General features: G+C 45.6%; 1 protein-coding gene across 2 annotated transcripts; it reads left to right on the forward strand.

The window, feature by feature from the left end:
* The first annotated feature begins 668 nt into the window (after positions 1 to 668).
* On the forward strand, positions 669 to 20,510 carry AMOTL2 (angiomotin like 2). 2 transcript variants are annotated; one of them, XM_066619858.1, is made up of 10 exons: positions 669 to 915; positions 3,695 to 4,572; positions 8,608 to 8,872; positions 10,768 to 10,912; positions 11,739 to 11,831; positions 13,237 to 13,532; positions 14,858 to 15,150; positions 15,875 to 16,074; positions 16,594 to 16,767; positions 18,345 to 20,510. In XM_066619858.1, the coding sequence occupies exons 2-10, from the start codon at positions 3,824 to 3,826 to the stop codon at positions 18,401 to 18,403; spliced, it is 2,274 nt and encodes a 757-aa protein (XP_066475955.1). In that variant the 5' UTR covers positions 669 to 915; positions 3,695 to 3,823; the 3' UTR covers positions 18,404 to 20,510. The 2 variants fall into 2 exon arrangements, with proteins under 2 accessions (XP_066475955.1, XP_066475956.1); XM_066619859.1 differs by lacking the exon at positions 669 to 915 and adding an exon at positions 1,465 to 1,836.
* Positions 20,511 to 21,286: the final 776 nt, after the last annotated feature.

A 21,286-nucleotide genomic window follows, 5' to 3' on the forward strand; every position in this document is an offset into this window, starting at 1 on the left:
AGGCTAGCAGGGAGAGTGGGTTTCTAACTGGAACTGTGGAACATGCAATACCCTCTTGCTGGTGGGAAAGCCAGGACATTCCTTTGGGGAGCCTCACAAAAAGCTGCTCCTTTTTCCGAGCCAGAGAGTGAGAGTGTGGTCTAGTGGTTACAGTGTTAGACGAATACCGGTGAAACTAGTTGAAATCTCTTGGCTGTGAAAACCCCAAGGTGGCCTGGAGTCAGTCCCACTCTCTTTGCCTGCCTTAGCTTGCAGGGTTGGTGTGAAGATAAGGGGAGGGGGAGAAGAGCCCTGCCTGCTGCCCTGAGCTCCTTGGAGGAAGGGCCAGGCTAAAAGTGAAGCTAAGGCATGCACTGCAAGCAGGCAGGCCCTTCTCCTTTTCAGAGTCAAGGGCACAGGGACCCGCTTCCCGCCTTCTGCGCGGTCCCCCATATTTGCAGCCCGTCCAGCTGTGAGCCTCCCGCGCCCGCTCGCCCCAGCTGCAGGGCAAAGGTTGGGAAGCCGCCCCGCGCCCCCTACTGGCCAGCGGCGCATCGGCAGCGGGAGCGGCAGCAGCGAGGTTATTTGTAGGGAGCTGCTTTGATCCCAGGAGGGGAACCTGAAACTCTCGCATTCCTGGCATAGCAGCCCAGCCTCCCGGGCTCTCATTACAGCTGAGGAGGCTGGCGCTGCGGCGCTCGCTCGCTCGCTCAGTCGCCTTCCTTCCAGCAGGGGCGGAGGTGGGCGCTGTGCTGAGCCAGGCTCCATGCGCACCAGGCACACACACACACACACGCAGGCAGGCAGGAGCGCGCACGCTGCGGGCTGTGCTCGGGCGCTCGCTTCTCGTTGTGCCTCCGCTGCTCGCAGAAAGAGCCCGGCGGTGGAGCCCCCGCGTCCCCTGCAGACCGAGGCCGTTGGAGCTGCTACGGTCCGGTAAGTTCCGCGTCCCCGGGGCGCCGCGGGTGACATCTGTCGGGCTGTCCTCTGCAGCCAGGCGCCCTCCGCAGGCGCGGGCAGCGGATTCTCCGCAGGCGGCCGCAGCAGCAGCAGCAGCCCCGGTTTCCACCAGTGGTGGGGAACCGATCAGCGCTCTTCCCCAGGAGGGACTGTCTTGGCCACTCGGGGCGGTGGTCTGGGCGCGCTTGCGGGCGCAGGGTGACGCCTCCCCCCTTGCAGCCTGCTTTGAGATCTGGGGGTGCGAGTCCCCTACACTCCTCCGGGTGCCCCCCAATTCTCGCTCTCTCTCTGCCTTTTCCCAGCCTGCAGAAGTCGCAGCGCTCGCCGAGGGCACACAGCCCATAGAAGAGCTTGGGAGGAGAAGCTGCGAGGCGGGGGGAGCAGCAGTCACGGGGGGCGCCAGGAGAGCCTGCAGGTGCTGTCGAGGGTATCCCCCGCGCAGGGCAGCCTTGGCTTTGTCTTGCCTGCTGGAGCCCTGAGCTCCTCGTTCTCACTTCGAAGGAATGTTAATTGCAATCCAAACCCCTGTGATGTCAGCGCAGAACTATTTGGAAAACAAAGAGCGGGCGGGCGGGCAGGCAGGCAGCTCGAAAGACGGCGCAGCAGCTGGCAATCTGGGGGCTGCGCTTCGGGCGATCGCGCTCCTCCCACCCCCTCCCCGGGCTTTGGAAAGGGGGTCGGGATCCTGCCCCTGGCCAGCTCCGAGCCCCAAAGAGAGTTTCCCGGGAACTGGCCGCTGAACTGATCGCAAGACCTTCAGATCAGGAAGGCGGCGTGCGCACGAAAGAGGCTCCTGGCCCCGGCCCCAGAAGTGGTTGTGAGCGGGAGTGTGCATGATGCGCGCATCGGCTGCCAAAGACTAGCAAGCAGCCCAATCCTAGGCACGTCTACTCGGAAGTAAGTCCTCTTATAGGCAATGGAGCTTTCTCCCAGGTCACTGTGGCTAAGATTTCAGCCTAACACCGTCCCCCCCCCTTTAGGTAAGGTGAGTCAAACTTCATACATGGCAATGTGCTGTAGAAATTTTGCCTGTTAGAATGAAGGCTGCAGGCCTCGGTTTTCTTACCTGGGAGTAAGCTTCAGTGAATATGATGGACCTTCCACTCTGGAAGGTGGAACTCCTCATTTAAACCCCCTTCCCAACTAACCATTAGAAGCTGCAGAGCTTTTTGCCGCGTCCCCCCCCCTTTGCAGAGCTTTTTGGTATGTTGTGTAGTGCTGTAGAACTACTAAATAACCAGGAATTGGTGGGTGGTTGGCTTCCCAGCAAGAAACCTCTCTGTAGAAATCAAACATGGACTACTTTGAAGTACCAGCAATGCTGCCCTTGGGAGATTTCTTTTTTCATTTAAAGGAGACAAATGTTTAACCTAAATTTACCCAGAGACTCTGTGTGTGTGTATGTGTTGAAAAAGGGACTTGTCACGTCTTTCAAGTGAAAGATTAAGAAGCCCCTATGAATGGAGGTAGATTGAGGAGGGCTTTCCAGCAGCCAAGTTAGCAGCTGATCCTCGTCTAGATTTTATTTATTTATTGCATATATAACCCTTCCACCAAGGAGTTCAGGGTGGCAGATGTGGTTCTCCTACCTTCACCCCTTTCAGCCTCACAACAGCCCTGTGAGGTAGGTTAAACTGAAAAATGGTGACCAACCCATAGCAACCCAGGAAGTCTCATGCCTGAGTGGGAATTTGAACCTTGGTCTTCCGACTCTTGTAACCATTAGAGCACCCAAGGAAGAGCAGATATTGCTACTGGAACTACAGCTGTTTTATGGGCAATAGAATTCTCTAGAAAGGAATATACCTACTGAGGGCCCCTTATTTGTGACTCTGTTGTCATCTTGAAATAAAGTGTAATATCTGTTGTAGTAGTAACATCTATTGAGAAAGGAATGTGCAGTTCCTGGACATTCAGGGTCTCCACTTCCAACTGTTGAAAGCTTATTTACTCTCACCACAAGTGTGGCTCAGTGGGCAAGATGTTGGACTAGGTAGCTTAAGAAATGCAGCTTTAGTTCTCTACTGTATGCCATTGGTTGACTATGGGAAGTCAATTTTCTTTCACTTCATAGCCTACTTTACAAGGTTGTCCTGAGTCACGATGAATCTAGTTTTTAAAAAAGCATACATAAGTTTGTTCACTGCCCTCAGGCTGCAGTCCTAGCCATACAGTACTTACATGGTAGTAAGTCTCATTCACATTAGAGAGATTTGCTTCTCAGAAAGCATAAATAGGATTGGGCTCTAAGGCTGCAATGTTAAGCGGACATACTTGGAGAAAAGTTGAAATCATTTAATGCATCTTTATCCTACTGAAGTCCAGGAGCTCTGAGGCTGTAATCCTAGGCCCACTTACCTGAAAGTAAGCCCCATTGCATAAAATGGAACTTACTTCTGAGTAAACATGTATTGGATTGCACTGTGGGTGACTTGACAGTGCAACAGAACAGACATAAATGAGATTTAAAACCAATGCTTCAGTAATTAAAAAAGTCATTTATTACATTTTGCACCTTCCCTTCCTCTAAGCAGCTCAACAGGGAGATAAAAGACAGTTATCTCATTTTTTCCTAACAACAGTCTTGTGAGGTAGGATAGGCAACCACCATGAGGGAGCTGCTCTCTTTAGGGAAGCTCTCTCAGCATTGAGTTCTGATGATAGACAACAGGAAGATGAAATGTGGAAAAAGTTTTGCCTGCTCTCTGCTCACTGAGCTGTGCTATGTGCTGACTCCAGTTCTCCTTCCTTTCAGGCTCATTTGGCTGGACAGCGGCTGCTAGATTCCAGGGATAGTGGGTGTTTTCTTCATTGTTGTTGTTGTTGTTGTTGTTGTGTTTTCTGTGCCTTTGGAAAGCACTGGTTGACCACCAGTTACCCGAGAATGCGGACAGCTGAGGATTCCTCTGGGACTGTCCTTCACCGTCTCATCCAGGAGCAGCTGAGATATGGCAACCTCACTGAGAACCGTACGCTCCTGGCAATACAGCAGCAAGCCTTGCGTGGAGCAGGAAGTAGCAGCAGTCCGCGGTCTTCTCTGGAGAGTCTCACCCAGGAAGAGAGCCAAATGGTTCAGCAGTCAACCCGGCAGGAGCCCCAGGGCCAGGAGCACCACTGCGACCACCTCTACCTGGAGAATAACATGTACCGCCTCTACCAGCCTCAGCACAAGGGGGAGGAGCTCCCCACCTATGAGGAGGCCAAAGCTCATTCCCAGTATTATGCCTCACAGCGAGGACAACAGGCTGGGGCAGCTTTGTCTGGGGTGCCTGCTGAAGGAGGACAGCGCAGGGCCTATGCCTCAGACACCAGCAGCCAGCACCAGGACGAGTCGCTGAAAGAGCTGAAACACGGACATGTGCGGTCGCTTAGCGAGCGGCTCCTGCAGATGTCACTAGAGCGGAACGGGGCCAGGGCTCAGAACCACATGAGTTCCTCTCACAGCTACCCACAACTTTCTAGGCACTATCAGCTGTCTGTCTCCAAAGGAAAGCCCTCTGAAGGGCTGGAACCCCCGGGTCCTCCTCCAGAATATCCCTATATCATCTCAGCCCAAGAGGCTTCAGGCAATTACCTGCCAGACCCCAGGCTTCACTACAGAGAAAGTCCAGGGTTTCAGCATCCTGAAATCAGGTAATCCATCAGATTGGAGCAGCACCTCACGTGTGCATGTCAAAGTACTCCAAGTGTATTATCTTCTTGTAACCCTTACATAAGCAAGCATTATTATCTCCACATTGCAAATGGGAAGCAGAGACAGGGAGGGAGTGGCTTGCTAAAAGCTGCCTCCTAGTGAGTTCATGGTAGGGGTGATATTTGAATCAGGGACCTCCTAATGCATAGTTGAGTCTCTTAGCTACTGCACTACCAGCTCATGGTTCATTTCAGTTGTGCTTAAAAGGTCCATGGGCCAAACTGCCAGGAATGAGATGACTCCAGAGGAGCTCAGGTAGTGAATTAGATTCAGGTTGGTCACTTGGTGAAGTGTTGTGAAGCTGCGTTGTCTACTCTGATGGAAAGAGCACAGCTTTTCTCATCACCTGTTACCTGATCCTTTTAGCTAGGAATGCTGGAGGTTGAATGTGGGACCTGCTTTCATGCAAGGCATGTACCCTGTCCCTGGGCTGTGACCCCTCTCCTGTTGACAGATCCCTGTCTGGAAATCCATCATTTGCTCAGGTTTGCAAGGTGCTCAAAGATCACTGGTTTGATCCAGGCACTGGATTGTTTGCTTCAAAACAATTGCCCTTCAAAATCATTGCCAGCAATCTTTTCTTTTTGAGAAGGGAAATTGTTTAGGAATTTGATGAAGCTTGTGGTTCAATAATCTGGTTCCAGGTCTCCCCCCCCCCCTTTCAAATTCCTCCTTCTCTTTATGGGTTGGTTTGAAAGTTCACTTTTCTTCAGACAAGGGTTGCAAGAGAGCCTTGAAGAGGGTGGAGAAGCACCTGAGCTGCAAAGGTAACCAATCCAAAAGAGATACAGACCTCTTAGCTAGCTCACTAGTGCTTCCTCTTACCCCAGGGAAGTAGGAACAGGTCAAAGTCACATGGAAATACTCAAAGGAATGAGGCAGCTTGTGCAAGGTTGACCTCCTCCGTTATGAATCTAGTTAGTAAAGAAGTAAAAGTCCACATGGCTTTCTTTTGGGAGAGGTAGGAGGAAGATGCCATGTCTTCATCCAACCCTATTCTACATGGGGGGGGGGGAGTTAAAGGTAGACTTCTCCTTGAGATTTCTTTTTTCCTTTTTTTTTTTTTAAGTACAAAGTATTTCAGAAGGAAGTGTCTGGACAGTCTAGAACAGAAGCATCACGTAGTAGAAAAGACAGCAACTATGTTTTGCCCAATGGAAGATGGAATTATTTGCTTCCAAAACCTGTAGTTTTTGACTGGAGGAAAGTAAAACCGATGTGTGCTTAGAAGAGTGCACCAAGGCAACCAGCGTGAGCTCTCAAAATGTCAATGGGGGCTTAACATCCTATCTCCTTTGCATGCCATTGCCTTTCTAGAATCATGAGCTCTGCCACCAACAATGAATGAGTATGCAGAGGGCTGATCTTGAACAATGTAAGGCATTTTGAAACCATTCAAAGGGCTTTCCTATTTGCTTAGGAATAATATGGTCTTACAGTTGTCTTAAGGACCTTTACAAGGGATTTCACAATGGTCTCTCTCTGCTTGTGAAGTAGCAAACTTTAGAGAAGAATGGGGGAAGTTGAAATGTGGTTCTTTGCTGTGAAGCAAACTGTAGTGAATGCTGACAGGAAGAGATAATGTTAGAGACAGGAAATGAACTCTTTCCTGGGGAAGAAAAGGAGGGGGTGGTGGCTCTATGCTGAAAGAAAAGTGCATTTATTCTTGTTTGCTCCAAGAATGCCTCACAAGAATGTCTGCCAGTCCAGCCTTTGTCAGATGAGGCCATGTCTTCTCAGGAAGCATCTACCCATTCAGGCACCAGAATGGTGGCCATGTTGAATTCTAAGAAACTCCATGGAGGATTAAATTTATAATAATAATAATAATAATACAGGTATTTCTATACCGCCTTTCTTGGTCCTCAGATTTCTCCTCGGACTTTATTCAAGGTGGTTTATGTAGGCAGGCTAAATAAATCCCCATAGGGATTTTTACAATTTGAAAGAAGGTTCTATCTTTCAAGAAACCACAACATTCAGATGTTTCTTTCTGATCTGGTCGCAACATTCTGGCCTACATCCTCAGAGCAGATGGAATAACTCGGCTCAGCTTGTCAGCTGCTTCAGGGTCGCACGGTGCCGGTGGCCTCGAACTGGTAACCTGCGGATGTTATCTTCAGGCAAATGGAGGCTCTACCCTCTAGACCAGACCTCCTCCTTATGAATGGCTAAATGCCACAGCGTTGATTCATGCCCAGCTAAGAGCTTTGCATGCCATAGAGTCTCATTCTCTTATATTTACTAAATTGTCCATTTCAGGGTTCCAACCCAAATGTGAATTTTATTTGAAGAGACAGAATACTGAAATTCAAATGCATGCCTCCTGTGAAAGTGACAGACTCTGTTTCTCTTGATCACTTTGTCCTTTTGAACATCCCTGCATTGGTGTCCTTTTGAACATCCCTGCATCACATTACAGCATTGGTGTTAAACACATTATTCACTTGGCAGTAAGATCCATTCACATCAGTGGATTTCATTTTCTAAGGCTGCTACAATCCTATGTATATACAGGTGTGCACCATTTAACAACCTTCCACTTAATGACAGACCACTTATGTGATGGTGGTCAAAGACAACAAAGATACTGTTAATGAGACAAGTCAGGACTCCCATAGCCTGCAGCAGAGTGTCTGTTTACACAACAGAGGCTCTTAATGCAAAGCAGATACAATGTATCTCCAGCAGCCTGTGCAGCCAACTAGTTTCTGGCAGGGGCTGTCTGTTTACACAACAAAGGCACTAGATTGGGCTGAATGTTGCTTGGATTGGAGAAGGTATCCCCATTGTTAAATGGAGCACACCTGCACTTACATGGGAGTCAGTCCCATTGAATAGAGTGGGACTTCCTTTCAAGTAAACATGCATGCAGTCATGAGAATAACCAGATACAAAACAGAGTACCTATACCTTTAACCACTGTTTAGTAGAGGGAATTTTGGCAGGTTCAACTCAACATGGAAGGGTTTAAAAAGCTACACCTGCCAAAATCCCCTCTTTTATGCAGCGGATAAAGGTATAGGCACTCTGTCCTCCACTGGAGTAGCCTGTAAATACATGATCAGAATATAAGTAACTACAATATTGTATTTTAGCTGTATGGTACTGAATAACTAATCATACCTATTAAATAATAAATATTAGTGTATGTATTTACAAAAAGACTTCAAAGCAGTGCATATGCTGTATGAATTCTGCAATGCAATTTCTGGCTTCAAAGCCTAATTACAGTAAAGTTCAAAATTGCATAAGTGTTATATTTTGCATTTATGTTGCCCCCCCCATTCTGCACTCTTTCAACCCCATTCTTTCAACCCCATTCTGCACTCCTCCATGTGTTAAACTCCTGTGAAGTAATGCAAAGTGTAATACTTGTTCTTTCAACATGGGGATTTGGGGACGGAGTGGATTGCATGTATTGTATATGTTCCTTCAGAAGATATTGGATTTCAGAAGTACTTCTCTTAATCTTGCTTCTGTTCCTGTTCATTGGGATGGGCCTTGGGGACATTCACTTTCTTCAGGAGCAGAGTTTGGCCAGTGATTTTGGGTTAGGTAGATGGTACTATTGGTTGCTATCATGTGTTATGAGTGAGAGGTTGTGTCTTTCCCAAAAAAGCTTTCAAACTGTATTCAAAGGTTCTTTGAAGGATTATTCTGATAAATAAGGATTTCAAAAGCAGATTCAGTGATATGCTTCTCAAGAGTCCCTTATCAATGAATAGAAAAAGGACATAAAAAACCAGTTTGCACCACCTGGATTGTTGGCCCAACTTCGCTAGATTGTTAAGCACTAGATTGTTCAATGACAAAATTCTTGGGGCATAGTGGCTTACATTATTCATGTGATTGCATCAGGTGTCTACACTGGAGATCTGTATATGCAGTGTTGGGCAAAGACCAGTGCTGAGGTCTTCCTGCTTCAAAGTGTCTGCTTGTCTTTGTAATTCCTTCACCTCTCCTTTCTCTAGGGTGATGCAGGCTCAGATGTCCCAAGGTTTCTTGCCACCACAGGCTGCAATGTGCCATAGTCCTCTGGGATCTCTGACTTCAGCTGGGGTGGAGGCTTTGATGTCAGCCCAGGCTGCTTCTGCCAGCAACCACTTGTCCCAAATGGAAGCTGTGTTGACTGAGAATGAGAAGTGCCTGAGAGAGAATGAGAAGCTCCAGAGGGAGAACGAGATGCTGCGGCGGGAATTGGAGAGCTATGGTGAAAAAGCCAACCGAATCCAGAAGGTAATGGAGCAAGCAGCTCCATTGGAAAGGTCAAAGCATATGCAGCAGTTGCAGATCCACATGTAGGCTGAGGATCTTCTCAGCAAGGGATTGCTTCTTCTCACTTCCTGGATTTGAAAAGAAAGACAGGAAATGGTCCAGGAAACGGTCCTGTCTTCTGCTCCATTTCTCTGTTTTTTTTATTTGAAAAGCGGGCAGAGAAGCAGGAGGAGTTGGTGCACCACTGATAAGGGAGGGAGTGTGGCCTTTTGTATGCAGCTTCTGGAGGTCTTGGGCCAGCCCTGGTTCATAATGATAAGGAAGTGCCTATTGAGACCATTATGAAGATGCCATTTTGACTGAGAGTAGTCATAGTACTCCGTCCTATGGGGACCTGGGAGTTCAGCAAAATGCCTCGCAGGCCCAGCCTTATCTTCAGCAACATTTCCAGAAATTTTCTGCCCCTTGTCTTTTGTTTCCCAGAAACAGCTGTCATGAAAACACATCTCCTTCTAATTTTTCTTAATCACCCCCTCCCCATTAAACAGCTGTGGAGTGCAAGCACAAAGTGCACAACAGGTCTTAAGCTAAAGCAGTTGTTGAGTGGATAGAAAAGAGTCCATTCACCATCTCTATTCACAGTTGTGCCCTCTTGCTATGGGGCCCTCCCTCTTGGGGTCTGCACTAGGCAAGTCACAGAAAGCCTTTTGTGCAGAAGCACACAAGGAGCGGCCTGTTCTAGCCCAGCTTGAGCCAAGGGCAAGACTCCTCCCCACTGAACCAGTGAGTTATTTGGGGACTGTAGGGGGCACGTGCCAGGCCTGCAGAGGTGGGGATGCAGAGGAAATGTGCCAAGTCTGCATAGGAAAGGGTAAAAATGGAACATGTAATTGGATGTCAAGATCCTGCCAGCTGGGATTTGAGTGGGAGAAGGAGAGAAGAGCAAAGAAATTGCCTGCAGAATACATCCAAGTCATTGTCATGTTTCCTACATAATTTATTTTTAAATCTTCATAGTTTGTAGATTTTTGGGTGCCTTACTTAAGCATTTTCAGAGCACTGGGGGAGGTGGCATTTGGCAGCCTTTTGGTATGGCCGTAGGGGACTGAGAGGGAAGGAGTGGCAGCCAACACTGCTCTTCAGCCATGACTTTTGCTGCTCATTTTCAAAACAATTGCCTAGCTTAAGCTGGGGCTTGCCTTCTCAGCAATGTTAGATAGTTCAGTGAACCAGCAGAAAATGAGGAATGGGCATTCAGAAAGATCAACTGAGAGATCAGAACTGCACAGTGACCAGTTTCAATCATCTTAAAATGGAGCCCAACAATGCTGATTTAGCTATTATCTGATGGTCTTTTGGCTAGGCTTTTAGCTGCGCTTGCATGTGTTTTAAAACATAAATATGAATCAATGAGCCCAAGAATTTATCTACCTTCAGTTTGTGCAACTGCTCTTCAATTGGTTTTGCTGCCATGACTTTTCTCAGGGAGCCCTGATTTGTAGTTCTGCAAGGGTGGCTCTCCGCATCCTCCATACCAAAATCCCCAAATACCTTAAAAAAAATGCAATGAAAAAATATTACAGTCACATTGTACTTTTGCAGCATTATAGATACAATTCCTGAGGTCTGCCTACATAACAAGATGGGAAGTAATGCTATACCCTAGTTAAATTTGCTGTGTAAACATTTTATAAGAGCACCAACAAATAGGCACCAGCGCTGTTTGATGGGTCAGACCACAAAATTCAAAGCCATTTTCAAAATCCAAGATCTGTATAGTACAGAAGAGGCTGCTAACCTTCGGTATTCTCTTGGTCTGTGAATTGCATTTCTTGAGCAGATATCTGCTAGAGACTTTCAAGTATCTTCTCATGCAGATACTTTTTTAACCAAGATATTTTGGTTCTTTCCTTCAGTTGGAAACTGAGATTCAGCGAATTTCAGAGGATTATGAAAACCTAATGAAAGCATCTTCTAAGCGAGAGACACTGGAAAAGGCCATGAGGAGCAAGAAGGACCAAGAGATGCGGCGATTGCAGGACTTCAACCGAGATCTAAAAGGTAAGATGGTGTGGCTAGGACTGGCAGTATACTTAGTGTTAATATCTAACTAGAGGGGCTGATAGTCTGCAGAAAACCTTATGTTGGGCTGATGCTTCCGTTCTTGCACCCCCTTGAAGCAATACAGTGCTACTAACGTGGTATAATCTGTTCTACCGCCCAGCATGGCTCTACCCAGGGATGCAGTTAGAATGCGTATCTTCCATCATAACTAGCCCCTCACTGAATTCATGGTTTTGGAAGACAGTGAGTGAGCTGCAGATTTGCACATGCTTTTCTCCTCAACTCCTGTGCAGCTTCTGTTTCTTTCCAGTTTACCAATGGGTTTCAGAACCTGGTTAGGACTAGTTCTTGCCCTCCAAGTTTGCCAGTGAGCTCTTAACAGGGAAAGAGAAAGAAATTGTTTATGAGATGAGGGGGAAGGGAGGGGAGCAGAAAGTGTGCAGGTTCATACCGTAATCACAGTCCTCCAAACTTTGGTTTGGAAAACTGTCTGAACAGGACAACATTGTTTGTTTGACAAGACCCTAAAAGCCATCTCCCTTTAAAAACTAAGTTTTTAAAAACTGTTTTTAAACCTTAGTATTTTGAAAGGAAAAAAATTACATTGACGGGAGAGTGTGTTACGGCTTTGGAAAAGAGAAAGATTTGCTGGTCGTGCCTTAAATATATAACACAAAAGATGCTTCTTTGGCATTGTGTGCCAGTTCTACAGCCATGCTTCCCTGTCATGATTGCCTGTAGTGTTATCAGAGCGCCCCTCTGGTGGGGAGGGAGCCTTTATGAATTGCATTCTAATTCTCATTCTTCTTTCAATTTGCCCCAGAGCGCCTGGAGTCTGCGAACAAGCAGCTGGCCAGCCGGGCACAGGAAAACCAAGAAGGAAACCAAGGGACAATGGCAAAACTTATTGCCCAAAGTAAGCAGTCTCCAAATGTTTGTACTACTGTATATTTCAAGCCCAGCTGAGCTGTTCTCTACACTACCATCTTCCGGAGCCTTTTGCTGTAGATAGGTTGGGAGAGAGGATTTAAGGGAGGTCCCTTTAAGATTGAGGAGAAGGCGGATCCTCCCTTGGAAGAGTTTTGCCATTCCCCAGAGAGTGCTAAGCTGTTCTTGGCACTTAAACTAGAGCCATTAATCACCACAGCCATCAGTGTGACCTGGATTCTTTGCATTCCAGTGGCTGTTCCGGCTGTTCCTGCACACAGACTGTACTCCCTCTGTTTAGAATCCTTGGTCCAAGAGTGTGCTTTCTTTCTCTCTCACTCACTTATCATTCTGGATTTTCTTAAAAAGAAAAACTTGTTGCCAGGTGGTGGGAATTAGCCTGGAGGAGGGGTGGGAACAGGGACGAAAGTACTAGTTATCTTTTCTACAGCTAATACAAGGAGCTGCTAATACAAGGAACTGCTTCTTCCCAAACAATACCTTTCTTCCCAGCCTTGCAAACAAAGCAGTGTAAAACTTCATTTAGAATTGAATGGGTATGGCCCTCTCATGGCTCTTTTGTTATAGCTAGAGTGACCTAGTGTTCTGCAGGAAGGATCAAGTCTCCAGCCCTTTGCTGAAATAAATATAGCTTTCTCACCTAACCAGTAGTGGCAGAGTGACTACCATTTTGAGGGGCCTTGGAAGTAAGGGAAGGCGCTCACTCAGCTTGGTTACTTTTCTGACCTGTTCCTGCTCTGGTGCAGCTGATAGAAGAAGCCTCCATGAGATTTGTGTAGTTTCTCCAGAACCATGAGTGGAACAGCCAGTCAAAATGCAGTTTCCCTGGTTTCTGATAGGGTGAGAGGGAAGTAGTACGTAGCCAGTTCAGAAAAGTGTGGACAGGCAGAAAGCAACAGGTAACTCTAGAGCTTCTCAGACCACTGTGCTACATTCCCATGGCTTCTTTCTTCCTCTCGTTATGCTGAACATACTTGATGTGATGATCAGACAATGTGACCATCATGATCAGATTGAGCAGAGCAATAATATGAGGATGATATTCTGGTATCGGTAATTAGAAGAAAGCATAAAGTCAAAGTTGTTTAGTACAAATGTGCATTTTTCTGTTTCCTGTAGTTGTCTGTTCCCTGGGCAATGGCCCAATATGATCCCACCATGGAATAATTCAACTCAAGTACAGTCAGTGGCTGCTAAGAACGTAGGCAACACCCATTTCTAATAGACAAGGAATGGCTGGCTCGTTCACGATGAATCAGTCAAAAATTATCTCTGCAGATTCTCTTGCTTTTTTCCCCAGTGTCTTTCTTGTGATTAAAAAGGAATGGGAAGTATCCACGGTTAGTGACCTCTCCTCCTTGTGTTTCCTCCAGACTACGAGCACCAGCAAGAGAGGGAGAAGCTAGAGCGGGATGTTGCACGACTGCAAGGTGCCAATGAAGACCAGCGCCGCCGGGCAGAGCTACTGGAACAGGCTCTGAGCACTGCCCAGACACGGGCCTCCAAAGCAGAGGAAGAGCTGCGGAGGAAGCAGGCCTACGTGGAGAAAGTGGAGAGGCTGCAGCAGGCACTGGGCCAGCTCCAGGCAGCCTGTGAGAAGCGCGAGCAGCTGGAACTGCGTCTCCGTACACGCCTAGAGCAGGAGCTGAAGATGCTGCGGGCTCAGCAGGTGAGTGGAAGGCTGAGGAACCATGAAGGGCCATCCATACTGTTTAAAAACCTGATTGAGGGCTATGGCTCTCTGGGTCAGTCAACGTCTGGTGAACTGTGGCTACATATCCTTGCTAGAGGCTCAGCAGTTTTGCTTCATATTAACTTAAGGGGGAATGTCTATTAGAAACAGCCAGGGAAGCAGGAGACAGATTTCTTGAGAAAAATCATATAATCAAAGGACTTGTAGGCATGCCCCATAATCGTTCTTAGAAAAAATAAACAAAACTGACCTCAAAAGGGGAGCCTTAACCTTCTGCAAGAATGGCTTACCATATGGGGTATTTTACCAATCTTATGCCTCAAGCCACTAATGCACATGTTTATGGAACACCAATCTAATAATATAATAATAATAAACAAATTGAGGTGTGGATTCTCTCCAGCAGTCTTCTTGCACGTCTGGTCAGATTGACCGATGATTAAAATTTGACCGAGGCAAGCATGTAAGTTACCTGGCTACCATTATTGAAAAACAATTAGCAGCCAGCACTGCATGTTGGTGTTTCATAAGTTAGCATGTGCTGAGATTTAGTCTCAAGATGAAGTTAAAAAGGCACCATGTAGGAAAGAATGAAACTCAAGATATGCCCGCACTGTAAAAATGGTTATATTATTATTAATTATGACATCAGCTATGTTCATGGTGTTACTTAAATTAGCCTGTTGGAGCAGAAGCAGGGAAAGAAATGAAAAACAGATATTTTGCCCATTAAATTTTTTTTAAAAAATGTTGAATGTAAATATTTTTACTTGCCAAGCCCAGCTATTTACTAAACTGAGCTGTGCCAGCTTCCAAGACCAATAAGACAGGCTAAAGCTTGCCATCTTGCATGGTAAATGTGGTGTATGTGTTTGGTAACACCCTAATGAAGAACCTGCTGCAAAAAAAATATGCTTGATTGACATGGGTTCCTTCCAAGCCAAAACTGCTTAGAATGGATTGGCTCAGGATGTGCACTCATAAAAACATAAGTTCAGTTCAAAACATAAGGAAGTTCAGCTTCCTGTATCTCACAGTGACCCATCAAATGTCCCAGAGAGCACACAAGACAACAAGAGACCTGCATCCTGGTGCCCTCCCCTGCATCAGGCATTCTGACATAGCCCATTTCTAAAATCTTAATATATTAATAGGACCAGTCCATATTATTATTGTTAATAATAATAATAATAATAATAATAATAATAATAATAATAATAATAATAATAATGAATCAGCTGTTCTCAGCAGCAGCAAGAACACAGAGTGACATCAGTTTTTGCTTCTGTTTGCTAATCCAGAGACAGATAGGTGTGCCTAGCAGCGGATCTTCTGAGTTGAATGCCCATGTGCTGTCTGAACAGCTGAGAGAGAAAGAAGAGAAGATCCTAGCCTTGGAGGCGGACATGACCAAGTGGGAGCAAAAGTACCTAGAAGAGTGTACCATGAGGCAGTTTGCCATGGATGCTGCTGCCACTGCCGCTGCACAGCGGGACACCACCATCATCAACCACTCCCCGCGCCACTCCCCCAACAACAGCTTCGACGAGGATCTCTTGCTGGCAAATCACAAGCATCAGGAGATGGAGAACAGGTTTGTCCTGCTAGAGAAGGTTTAATAAGGGGATATTGATTAACTGGCTTGGGCCCAACATGAATGTTTTCTTTTTCAATGTTGCATTCCTTAGGAAAAAGGTTCTTTTGTGGTCAACCATAGGAAAACTTGCGTTCTTAGTACTCATGCACTAAAGGCACATTAAAAAGAGACTCTCTGTTTGCAAAATGGAAACAATGGTGGTTGCTCTCCTGAGCACCTTTTATGTATATAGAACCTTTATTAGCATAAACAATCAAGCAACAAATAAATATGCAGCAATAAACATGCACACAAAATAAATGACACATGAAAATTAAATTAGTTAAGACGGATGTTTTTTACTTTCTGAGTAACTACAACAGAATCAATCAACCCTTAAAGTTTGGGGGACCTTTTAAAAGTGCTCTTTATCAGGGGAGTACAACTGTCCCTTTGTACCCCAGCATATCTTTCCCAATTGTGTGCCCTTTGGGGACAGAGAATCATTGGTTGATTGATTTTTAGCTATGCAAACTGCTTTGTGAACAACTTTTGTTGAAAAGCAGTATATACATATTCATCATCATCATCCTCATGCATTTAGTGGGACAGCTCTGTTTTATGAGCTGAAAAGCAGGTATCTGAAGGATGCTTCAGAAAGGAAGATGCTAACTCTGAAACACCGGTGCCTGAAATAGCACCACTGCCTGCTTTTTCTCATACGGTTTTCTGTATTTCCCAGGTTAAAAGCACTCCATGCCCAAATACTTGAGAAGGATGCTGTCATCAAAGTCTTGCAGCAGCGCTCTCGGAAGGACCCCAGCAAGGCTCTTCAGGGCTTCCTGCGACCTGCCAAATCCGTGCCATCCATCTTTACAGCCTCTGGCACCCAATATTGGCCAGGCACCTCTGCCAGTGAAGGTGGTTCCCGGGGGAGTCCAGGTAAGAGAGAAGTTGCATGATAATAGGAGAAGAGCAGGAAGAAATTCTAGGTCTCTTGTGTGTTTATACAATCTATTTCCAGTTCAGCTGTCATGTTCCTTATCCTTCAAGTCATGGTCTGGAGGTCTGGGAACATGATATGTGAATTGATTTAGGCCATTGATTTGAACGGAATGGGGGGAAAGACAATAACTGTGAGTGGAATTGTTGTCTCTGCTTGGCTGTCAGTTCTTGGTCCCTAATCTGAAGTCCACAGTCCAGCTGTGGAATTTCCTGTAGGTGGAGACTGGATAGAGATGTCAGTAATGATGTCTCATGTAGTGAAACTTTACACCCCCAACTTCTTCTCTTGCCAGTGCTCATGACAAGGAAGAAATACAGAAGGAAGCATTAGTATAAACTTGTAAATGTTTTCTTTCCTTGATCAGGGTCTTGTCCTTAGACATCAAACCCTGAAAGGCTGTCTGAAATTTACTGAGCTTTCTGGTCTAAATGGAGCTCCTTTCCTTCTTCCTGCAGCACCCAAGACTTCAGCAGAAGGGACCATCCCACCCATTTGTGGCCCCCTTCCTTTCCATGCAAAACATGGTAGCAAAGATGGGACTACGCAGACAGAAGGGTTGTTTGAGAGCGCTCAGTGTGATGAGCCTGAGCCCCACCTTGAAAGCAACAGTGGTGCAGCAAGTTCGCTAGGTAAGTGCCTGTGGCTGGCCTAACTCCCAGTGAGTGTCTTGGGACTACCAAAGTGCGTGACCTTCTCTTATAGACTTGACTAATAGTTATGTCCACCGTAAACCCAGTGAACTGCCTTCTCCTACCAGAGATGCCTGAGAAGGTTCACATAACTAAGAGGTGAACACAGAACCGCCTTGTGCAGGATCAGTGCCAGGGCTGAGATTCCTGCCATAGTGACTAATCATGAGTTTCATGCAATGCAGTACAGGCTTATCCGAGAGGAGCAGGTGGAGCTGAGGGAAGGAGATAGAGAAAAAACCACAGAGGGGGAGAATATGGCTTGTGGAGAAGATCTACATCATTTGAATCTCCCCAGGTTCCATAGTGCAGTGGTTCTCAAACTTTTTAGCAGCAGGACCCACTTTTTAGAATGGCAACCTGTTGGGTCTACTAGAAGTGATGTCATGGCTGGAAGTGACATAATCAAGCAGGAAAAAATTTTAACAGCTCCCATACAACAATCAATTAATTAAGTAAATGAAAAGTTTACAATAAGTACAAAAATTTACTTAAAGATGAACCCTCCTAACCCTCCCAAGCAGTGGCTGATCTCTTTCTAAAAAAATTCCCCAAACATCCCAAAGGCTGCACTCCTAGCCACACTTACCCAGGAGTAAACCCCCCAAACATCCCAAAGGCTGCACTCCTAGCCACACTTACCCAGGAGTAAACCCCATTGACTATCATTGTTAAAAGCATGTAAGTAGTAGTCTGATAAAAGTACGGATCTGTAACATTTTCCCAAATGCAGTCACATACCATGGTAGCATCAAGCCTAATATATTAAAAATAAAATACACTTTGAAATGAATGGGAGCCCACTTGAAATTGGCTCATGACCCACCTAGTGAGTCCCAACCCACAGTTTGAGAAACACTGCCATAGTGGTTTCAGAAATATCTGATTCCACAATCAAGCCCAGGGGTTCTCAACTTGCACATTATCTAAACAGCTTGGAAAGGAGAACTGGTGGATGATTGTGGTTCACTGAGCAGCTGTCTTCTGTCTTCCTCCACACTCTTTGCCAAGGGTGCTTATCATAGCCTGTGCTTTAGAAGCCTTACCCAGACTGTAGAACACAAACCTGAGAGATGTTTCCTGCCCTGGACCCTGTAAGGCTATACAGTATAGCACAGGGGGACAGATATGTTTAGAATTTATGCAGGGAACTGGAATTGATCAACCTTCTCTAACTTGTGGCTTGCATCAATGGCTGGTGCCCATGGTAATGTCAGTATACCACATGTTTCATTAGCACTGATGAAGGGTTGCAGTGGTAAAAGCTGACATATTCCATATGCAGTTTTGGTAGCCCACCCCATGAAGTGTTTTGGAAGAGAGGGTTGCTTGGTTGCAAAGTCATTTTTCAACATATGGTTCTAAGACTCCTTCCCATTTTTTTATTTGAGTACTTCATATTATGATAAAGGTTCTGCTTCAAAGTGCCTGGGTTCACTTGGCTCACCATTATGCCAAAAATTGCTTTGAATTCTTCCTCAAAATAGTTGCAGTATCATTGTCTGTTTTCCTTGCAGAGACTTTGCCAGCTGCTAAAATTCTGGACCTGTCAGACATGGTGGAAATTCTCATCTGAGGAGCAGGGAGTCCTCTATGGATGTGACCAGACCTAACCACTCCTTTCTGCTTTAGCAGAGGCACAGTAACTGACCAAGAAAGCATAGACTGAGGATCCCTTCAGCTATTAAGATGGACTGTGGAGCACAAGCAAAAGAATTTGCAAGAGGAGCTGGAAGACGCACCAAACAGACTGGCTGCAGCATTTAGGGATGAAAAGCTACAACTGTGGTGTGCCTCTGTTTTTGAGTGCCCACTGTCACCCTGACAGGCTGCTCCTCCAATGGGCTGAGCAACAGCTGGTGGAACACCATATGTTTGAGGCTGGTGCTTTCATAAAGATAACAGCGCTGTGTTTTCTGTGCTACTGGTTTTCCCAAGAGATGGAGAGGAAAACTGGGAAACTAAGTGAGACTCTTGTGCAGCCCGGGTGTGGCCCTCCAGAGGGTGGCATGCTGGAGTTTAGCACTGAAAGAGGTGATATACCTAATTGATTGATTGATTGACTGGGCTCCTGGCAGGTACCTGGACCTGAAGTGTAAGCTATCAAAAGCAAAGAGTGTTCGTCTGGTGCTGGTGTGGCTAGAATGAATTTTTTGCACCGTATTCTTCCCACTCACCCCTAAGTCTACCCTTTGCCTCCAAGGCAGAGGGACCACTGTTGATGCTGGGGACTGCAAGCAGTCTAACCTTTAGTGGGGGTGGGGATAGCACACAGCCTGTCATAGGTACTTGGACGGGGATCAAGGAGATGGTCCCCCTTTTCTTTTGTAAATAATTTTCTATAAGAAAATGCCCGATAGAAATCAGCATTTCAGCCACAGTCCCTCTGATCTGACTCTTCCTTCCCCTTTCCACTGCTTGCAGTGGGTCTGCCTAATATTTCTGTTTGCCCCTCATCACTTAAACATTTTTTTTCCTTTGTCTTGTTTTTGGATTTCTCTAGTGTTTGCTTTTTCTTTTCCTCCATTTCATATCCTGTTTGTCCGGAGTTAAATATCCGCCTTCGGAGTCCTTCAGATTCCATTTCCTTTGAAGCAATTTCCCATGATGCTTCAGACTGGAATTTCCCTGCTCTTTGTTTGACTAGCAGCCACGAGCCAAGTATTTCTGTTCATGTGTTGTTGTTTCCAAGCTGCGGTCTTTTAAACTGGATACATCTCCATGTGGGGTAGATCTGCACAGCTGTATTGAAATGAATGGCCCCATTCCCTAGCTAGCATAAAATTGGGGTCATTCCACCTGTGGAGAATATGTCAGGTCCAAGGCAGGAGCAAGAGTGGGCCTCTAGCTGACAGGAATGAAAATTATTCAGTACTTCAGCAGTACTTTAAAAGTGAATCGGAACCGCTCCAAGAGAGTGGTGGGAAAGTATGATGCAGTATGTGTGTGGGAGTTTGTATTTGAGCTGATGTGTTTGTGAAGTGAGGAAAGGACATTGCTGAGAATGATATGAGTAAATCTGGAGATGCAAATCAACTTTTATATCCTAAATGTGTCATTTTTAAAATTTCTGGATAAATATTGATTCCACCTACAGATGCCCTCCTTTTTCTCTGGAACCACTCCAGAATGTGCTGTCTTGATCATAGGAAGCCTCTTACACTCCCCTGTCTACTGACAGCTGGCTTCTGACAGTAGCTCATTCTGATATATAACTCACTCTGCCATTCCTGGTGCTTTCTTTGATTCTGTGTTCACACACGTTCATCCCCCTACTCTTTTTTTCTATTAAACAGGTGCATTTGCTGGACAACTGCATTTTTTAAAACTCTCCTCCATAAATATGTAAAAAGGTGTTCAGTTATTGTGCATTGTTTACAAAGTGAAAAACAAAGCAAAAAAAGTTATGAAAGAGAGCGAGAGAGAAAGAGAGCGAGAGAGAAACACAGCTTAATATATTTCATATTAATATTGGTATTCCTTTTTAAGTATTTTTGTGCTGTGAACATTTTTCTGCCAAAGACAATGAGGGGTGTTTTTTTTGTTTGTTTTTGTGCATCTTAAGTTATCAAGTATTTAAACATAAACCTGGCTGTTTTATTATGCCGCTCTATACCGAGATTGCTGTAGCATTCCACTTGGTATAACAATATTTTAATAAAAAAATAAATATTGTCTAATAAGCCTGTGTTCTTTCAACTTCATTACATGCGCTTAGATTGTCATTGTATGGGAGAAAGGGAGATTGACCAATAATGGAGGGTGGGTGTCTCCTGCCTCTCTGCCCATCTCTGTGCGCTCATGTATCCTATCAGTTGCATTGGTTCCCTATTACCTTCAAGGTACAATGTGCCTCAAATGAATTTGGGGTCCCCAATTTACTGAAGAGGCCATTGTGCTCTCTAAGAGTTAAGAGTGTTACCTATCTTGTAGTGCTAGTTAGAAGAAGAGCTGTAGCTCTGGTAGAGCACACACATGCACTGGAAGCAGAAGGTCCTAGGTTTCAGATAGGCCTTGGGAAAGACCCTTATGTGGAAACCTTGGAACACTTCTGTGAGTCAGCTCCACAATGAGTGAAGAAAAGCAGGGACCTGGATTTGTACAAGGCAGCTTCATGTTCATAGGGAGCTTCAGAAGGCATGTACAAGGCAGCTTCAGAATACTTAGAAAGGTTTTCTCAGTACCTGTTCCATGATTATGGAACTCCCCTTAAGGATATTTTTCCAACAGGTAGTCTTTTCCTTTAAGGCAGACTTTTATGGGCTATAAATATATTTAAATGAAATGTATTGGAGAGGAACCTCTCATAAACGGAATCCCTTGGCTCATTAGCAGTGACTTCTAGGATTGGATTTGGAGCCCAAGCATATAGTCAGCATTAAGATATTGTACATAGCCTGGGATGGGTTGAGTTTTTCTATTTGTAGGCTTCTGAGTTTTTCTATTTGTAGGTTAATTA

Source organism: Tiliqua scincoides, chromosome 3 (assembly GCF_035046505.1).
Source record: "Tiliqua scincoides isolate rTilSci1 chromosome 3, rTilSci1.hap2, whole genome shotgun sequence".
In the NCBI taxonomy this organism is placed as follows: Eukaryota; Metazoa; Chordata; class Lepidosauria; order Squamata; family Scincidae; genus Tiliqua; species Tiliqua scincoides.